Source organism: Magallana gigas, chromosome 9 (assembly GCF_963853765.1).
Source record: "Magallana gigas chromosome 9, xbMagGiga1.1, whole genome shotgun sequence".
In the NCBI taxonomy this organism is placed as follows: Eukaryota; Metazoa; Mollusca; class Bivalvia; order Ostreida; family Ostreidae; genus Magallana; species Magallana gigas.
The window spans coordinates 22960980-22967657 of NC_088861.1; the positions used below are offsets into that span (position 1 = coordinate 22960980).

At 33.4% G+C, this 6678-nt stretch overlaps 1 protein-coding gene across 10 annotated transcripts in view; it reads left to right on the top strand.

The window, feature by feature from the left end:
* LOC105319711 (anoctamin-1) overlaps nucleotides 1-6678 on the top strand; it is a 32484-nt gene extending 25806 nt beyond the window's left edge. For all 10 annotated transcript variants that reach the window (XM_066071719.1, XM_066071724.1, XM_066071723.1 and 7 more), the window contains 4 exons: nucleotides 1863-1915; nucleotides 2339-2517; nucleotides 2933-3038; nucleotides 3409-6678. In XM_066071719.1, coding sequence (XP_065927791.1) covers nucleotides 1863-1915; nucleotides 2339-2517; nucleotides 2933-3038; nucleotides 3409-3684 — 614 coding nt within the window. In that variant the 3' untranslated portion in view covers nucleotides 3685-6678. The remainder of the gene's footprint in view (nucleotides 1-1862; nucleotides 1916-2338; nucleotides 2518-2932; nucleotides 3039-3408) is intronic.

Consider the following 6678-nt stretch of genomic DNA (forward strand, 5'->3'; position numbering starts at 1 on the left):
AGTTATCTGAACATGCGCGACAAAAAATAGTTCTATTCGAATGTTGCAAAGTTAACTGTTTGTTGTTCATAATAAATATCTTTAAGCAAGATTATATTTTCCATATGTTATTATCACTTATGTTATTGTAACCAATATGAATTGACTTTATTTAAACAAAGTTGAAACTCGAAATCTAACGCGAATGAATATCAGCTGCAGTGTTTTCCCTAGGCCGTTTTTGCATAAAGGTATAGGCCCCCGCCATGCATCACACAGTACCGCCATGCTTTCCGCTATGCATACTTACATGTATTATAAGCAAAAAATCTTTTCCCAATTATTTCAGATCCTAACAGTGATAAGTTAATGTAAAGTTGTCGTTATTTCGTTCAATCTTCATAAAAACGTTTGCACCCGCAGACAGCGTCGCTAACTTTGATCGACATCGATCTCAGCAAGGGGGGAAGTGTTTAACGGTTAAAGAACTGAACTTATGATTGAGATATATTGAAACTGGGATTATAAATCGGTAATAAATGCATAAATAGAAGGGCAATTACTACTTGTTTTAATATAATGTGCCTTCTTCGACACCTCCGCCATTATCGAATGTTGGGGATTTTCCAAGATCTAAAAATAGCACAATGTTCGCTCGATGGACTTACCTTGGTTGTGCTATGATTGAACTGTTTATTTGTCGTAAAAATATTGGAAACTTGAGACCAAATGACCTCAAATAAGAAAACAATATGCAGTTAAGCTTGATTGCAAGTCATATACGGAAGCGATGTCACATTACTATAACATAGAGACATCGTATAGTATGCCTCTGAAAATGACTGTGTGCACATGTCATGTGAAGAGAGACTGACTGCAAAGTTATAGTGCAGTAATTAATTTTAATTGAATTTGGTGTCAAAACAAGTTTGCTGTAATTTCATAGTTCTGCCTGTTTCTTGCCCCTCCCCCCCCCCCCCCCCCTCCAAAGAGTTTATCTCTGTACAAAGGGGGAAAAAATAAAACAGAATGGGTTAGAACTGCCTTGTGAATATATATTTCTTATAAAAACTTGTGAAGGTCAGCCTCTTAAAAAAGTAGAAAAAAAACCCAGAAAAATATGAATAAATATACATTTATGAAATACAAATAAAATGGAATAATACTTGTTGGTGTAGATTTAATGAGAATTCACTAATTATAGTACATAACATGCAGTACATTTCATCAATTGGTTATATTATTTTTACGCGCATTGAGTTGGCGCTGCCTGTGGCGCTGTTACGTCGCACCGTGCACCAACTCTCGCGCAAGTTCATAGTGTGTAGGAATACAAGGTCATAATACTGCTATTTGAGAGCATGTTGGTTTTAAGTGTTTTTGTGTCCTATATAGTTGAATGAATTTACAGTTAATATACTTCAGTCGTTGGATAAAAGAAAGAAACAAATTGTCTCATATTGGAGTTTGAGTCTGACATCATCATTGTGATTTTATGCAGTCTATGATTTTCCTAAAAGCAATGGTGGTTTCAATCAATTGATAAAAGAGGCGTCTAGATTTCAATCCTGTCTGTTTCGGTCACTAAGGTTCGACCATGCAATCAACAAATGGGGCATGTTGATATTGGTCCTGTTAGTTTTTATAGATCTATGAATTACACGTAGCTAGTTACTTTCTATAGAGCTATAAATAAACTAAAGTTTCCGTTAGAAATAGAGGGAATCATACGCGATCCATGTAAATATAGTCATATCAAACCCGTAAGCCATTATAGCCCTACAGGCCTTTGATTTGAAATCTTGATTCAGCATTTTATGATCTTTATTCTTTAGAATTTTCAACCTGATAACTGATGGTAACTTTCAGTTTTGTGTTTACAGGTGTGTGGTACAGTGTTCTGTATGGAATCTCTAGGATAGCCATCATCTCCAATGTAAGCTTTATCAGAGTTCAGTGCTCATGTCTACTGTGTAAAAAAAGTCATCATCCCTGAGATTTAGTCAGTGTGAGCACTGTAGTTAGACACCTGGTTGACATAATAACTATACTTATAAATATGTTAGTACAGAATATTTACGTCAAGTCAAAGAACCATTTACTAGTATTCAAACAGTTTAAATATGAATATGAATACAGGATAGACCTATACCAGACTGAATATGTATTTGTTTGCTTACTTTGGAACATTTTCTTTTAAGAGAGTTACCATGTGCAACTTTTCTTTGAAAAGAAATATTGCTTCCTTGAGCTTTATGTGCCAATTGTCACTGCATATTAATGTACATATGAAGGATTCAACCCCAGCTATTGTTCTACACCAATATTGAACATTGCTTGATTTGGCTGTCCTTCGCAGGCCTTCATCATTGCCCTGACCTCAGACTTCATCCCGCGCCTGGTGTACACGATGGCCTACAGCCCTGATGGGACCCTGAAGGGCTATGTCAACCAGACCCTGGCCGTGTTCAACACCTCCGACTTCGACGAGGCCCACAGACCGGTATTTGAGGGCAGTGACATTGTTGAGTCCTGTCGGTAAGTCGTTCATACTGATCTGAGATCTCTGTCTGTTAGAGAATGGAAAGAGAGTTAGGACTATGAAGAATAAACCAAGGAAATTTACGTAAACTAGCAAAGAGGGGAAAATGTTTGATTATTTTGACTGCTTAATGGTTTCCCCTTTGTTTATATGTTAATACTACTATTATTCTTGCAACTTATGTTAAAATAATTCATCTATTTCTATTTAGTAGAGTGATAGTTTGTATGGTAGAACATCAGAATGAATACATCCCTTGATTGATCATTGTCATCACTGTTTATCCCGGCAATGTCATACCAATATGTATGAACTATCTTGAAGATGACCAACAAGTGACAATGAAAACATTAAAATTCTGACTTTTAAAATTGTGAAAGGAGTTTAAATTTCTGGTTTGTGGTCTTGCAGGTACAGAGATTTCCGTAACCCCCCAGACAGTGACGATCCCTATGAATACTCGCAGATGTACTGGCATGTCCTGGCCGCAAGGTTCGCCTTTGTTGTGGTGTTTGAGGTAAATTGCTTTTAATTTGTTACATATAGCATGGCTGGAGATAATTGGGTTGGAGAGGAAATACCAAAAGAACACTAATAGCAGACACGCTGTTAAAAGTGATAATTTGTAAAGAAATTTTCAACAACTATGATTTTTTGTCCCCTCTAATCTTGTCAAACTGTGCAAATTGGCGTATGTAAGGGTTTTTTTTTTCAAAAAATTACACATTGTAACCGTATGGTACTTTCTAAACCTTATTTCATCAAAATGATGTAATGCTTTATTGACAATGATATTTCAGTCATATCATAACAACTGTACCATTATGAATTGTTTCAGGAGTTTGTGATAGATGTTTGAGAGTAATGCAGACTTTTGTTGTTGACAGAATGTGATCGTTGTGATCACGGGCCTGATCGCCTGGTTGATACCGGACGTTCCTGCCAAACTCAAGCTGCACATCCGGCGGGAAGCGTACATGAGTAATGAGATCATCATCAAGACCGAGTTACTGCGAGCCAAGGGCGAGACGGTGGGAGAGGAGGACATAGAGAAGATCATCGAGGACGAGAGTCAGCGCTACAAAACCAATGACTTCGGCAGCATGGAACTGGTGCATCGCAAATCCGCCTCGCCAGAGGCCGCGGAAAACAACGTTGTGTAGAGATATCCATTCTGCCTTCCCCATAAACAATACTCATGTGTACATGTCAACATGTACTTGTAAGTCACACATGTACTTGTAAGTTATACATGTACTTGTAAGTCACACATGTACTTGTAAGTTATACATGTACTTGCCTTCTGGTGGTGATTATGTTCTTTAACCAGTTTCAGATCTGTTTGCTCTATTTCTAGGAGGTATTCATATTGAAATACGCCGAGTGGTTATTGTTACTCATAAATAACGTTTCAAGCATTTGAAAAGAAAATCAAATTGCTAGTTATTGACAGTTTATTTTTTGAATTGATAATTAACGCTTTTGAAAATGTCAAAGAGATTAAACAGGTCTTCAGTCCTATAGGTAGCATATTCCTCTGAAGTTTGTTTCCGCGATGAGCAACTTTCAATGGGAAGATCTGTTATTGGTTTGATTCTGTGCCCTCAAATGAGTCTAGCTGAAAGTTGATGATGGAAGCTTTATATTTTCGTTACAAACCTGCAAGTTTCCTGTACAATACTAATGGATTTTATTTACATCATGTACCTACCCTACATAGTCTTTCTATGATACCGCATTTTCACTTCTAACTGGAACCAATCTCACCTTGCTAGAGGTCCATCTTTATTTGAATAATCCTTATTTTATTTAAAATAAGAATTATTTTTAACCACTTATTAAAATCATAAATGCTCAGAAAAAAAATTATGTAGTTTTTAAGTTGTTGATTTTTGTAATATCTAGCATTATCTGTAACCAATTTACATTGTGTGTAGGTCGTACATGTGTTTATGAAGTTGTAAACATCAATGCAATGCCAGTAACCCAAATCTACTTGTAATACATGTACATGTATTTTGTTCTTTCCTTATTTTTTGTGAACATTATGATTATACATGTTAATATACGTTGTATACTATGGGTTTTCTTTTATCATATTTTTATATTACCTCAAGTTATCTTAGTTGTGGCTTGCCAAGAAAAAAAGCATTTATAGATTTTTTAGTCAATGACATCCCTTTTTACTTTTATTACTCTTATTATTTTTCATTTTACATCAAATGTTTGTATTCACGAGTTAGTGTCTGTGAGCAATAATTTGAACAAGCAAAGAATCTCTTAATTTTACCTACATTATCATTTTATCAAGACAGTTGTAGATGAACAAAACTTGACCTCAACCTTGGTTTAAATTGTGCCTTATAGATATTAGACATACTTTCTACAAATAAGAGATGAACATGTATGTTTAAAAGTATATATGTAATTGAACTTAATGCATATATCTTCAAACAATATTACCTTGAATATCATATATATATGTCGAAAAGATTTTAAATCCCAACCAGTGTTTCCTCATGCATTTTTACCCTAATATTTCAAGGCATCAGACATCTAGAAGTTTTTTTTTTATCTCACTGAGTTCAATATTATAGTGTTTGACTATATTCTGTCATTTTTGAAATTTTTCAAAGAGAAAATTAAAAATCAATGAATGAACACAACATACCCCGCTTTATCAGGAACATAAAAATACTAACTGTACTTGTAGGTATTAAATCTGTCATATCAAGTTTGTCTGTTCAAATTCAGGTAGTTCACTGCTTTCAAATAAACTCCCTTGTGAATAAGGCTTCATTTTTTTTTCAAAACAAATTAAAAGTTGATGGTAAATTTATACATTTTGTTGTTGTATATTTATTTGGTTTATGCTTTATCTTATTTTTTTATGAAAAAATGCAAATAATGTGCAATTGATGTCCTCGTGAAGAGAAAATATGAATGTTTTGTTTTTATTCACTACTTGTTATGTATATATACACTGTGGGTTGTTAAAAGAATTATACTGCTTATTCTATTTTTAAATTCTTTATCAATTATCTTGGTGCTTAATCATTGATTTAATATTTTTTTTCAAAACAATACCTTTGTCATTTTGGTGTGCTTTTTTGAAGCTGAAGCAAAAAACATACCTTTTCAAACTTTTTTTTATATTGGAGATGTATTCTCGAAGCTATTTTTTTTAGAGACATGACCTTCAACTTTGAACAGTGTTGTGACCTTTCATTCTATTTGATCTTGCCCGTTGTAGTAAATTGAAGTACCTGCATGGCTGGGATTCTTAAGACATAATTGTACTTATGTTTTTTGCTCAGATTTATACATTTATACTTTTAACAAGCTGAAATTAAATACTTTGATAATAAATTACTCAAACTTCAGATCTTTTACTGGAGTGGAAAGCTAATTTGGATTACAGAGATGTAATTTTGTTGTGAATTCTGTTGAATTTTCATTTTTATATCTTTATCAGTTTAAATTTTCATTTTACACCTCATATGGCTTCGCGCATTCAAATGTTACAAATCACTTTTGTATGAGATCATATTTCGTGATAAAACATAGTTAATATGTAATTATAAAATTCTGACACTGAAGAATGTAAGAAAATGTTGTACAAGCACTAGTGCATATGTGCATGAATTGTTTCGATGATATTTGATGAATGTTATTTGTTCATAGTTACCTCAAGGCAATGTTAAAATGAATATTGCAGTTGTTTTGATGAAGCAATAGAGGTGAAAAAGACTTGAGTAAAAGTGAAAGTAGATGAGGTTGTAAAAGTGAAAATAACTTTTTTTTCTGAAGGTTTATTGTTTGTTTCTGCTCAAAAGACTTTATTTATGTATGTGCACTTAAATAAAATCAAGTGTTTTCATTCTAATTGACATATTTCTAATTGACCTATTTTTACACACCACCATAATTAAATTCCCAGCAGCTCTGATTAGCGTAAGCTTCATTGTGAGAAGTTTTACTTGTTTGGTTTGTATGACTGAATCATTACATTTCAAATAAAATACCCATGTATATGTACATGTATGTGTTTGTATTTGTTTACTTCCCTATTTTGTCTTTAAGTTAGAATATTTTGGTTAAACATTATTTATGCATGTAGTTATAATATCAATTAAAAACAACTTTCAATTTTTTTT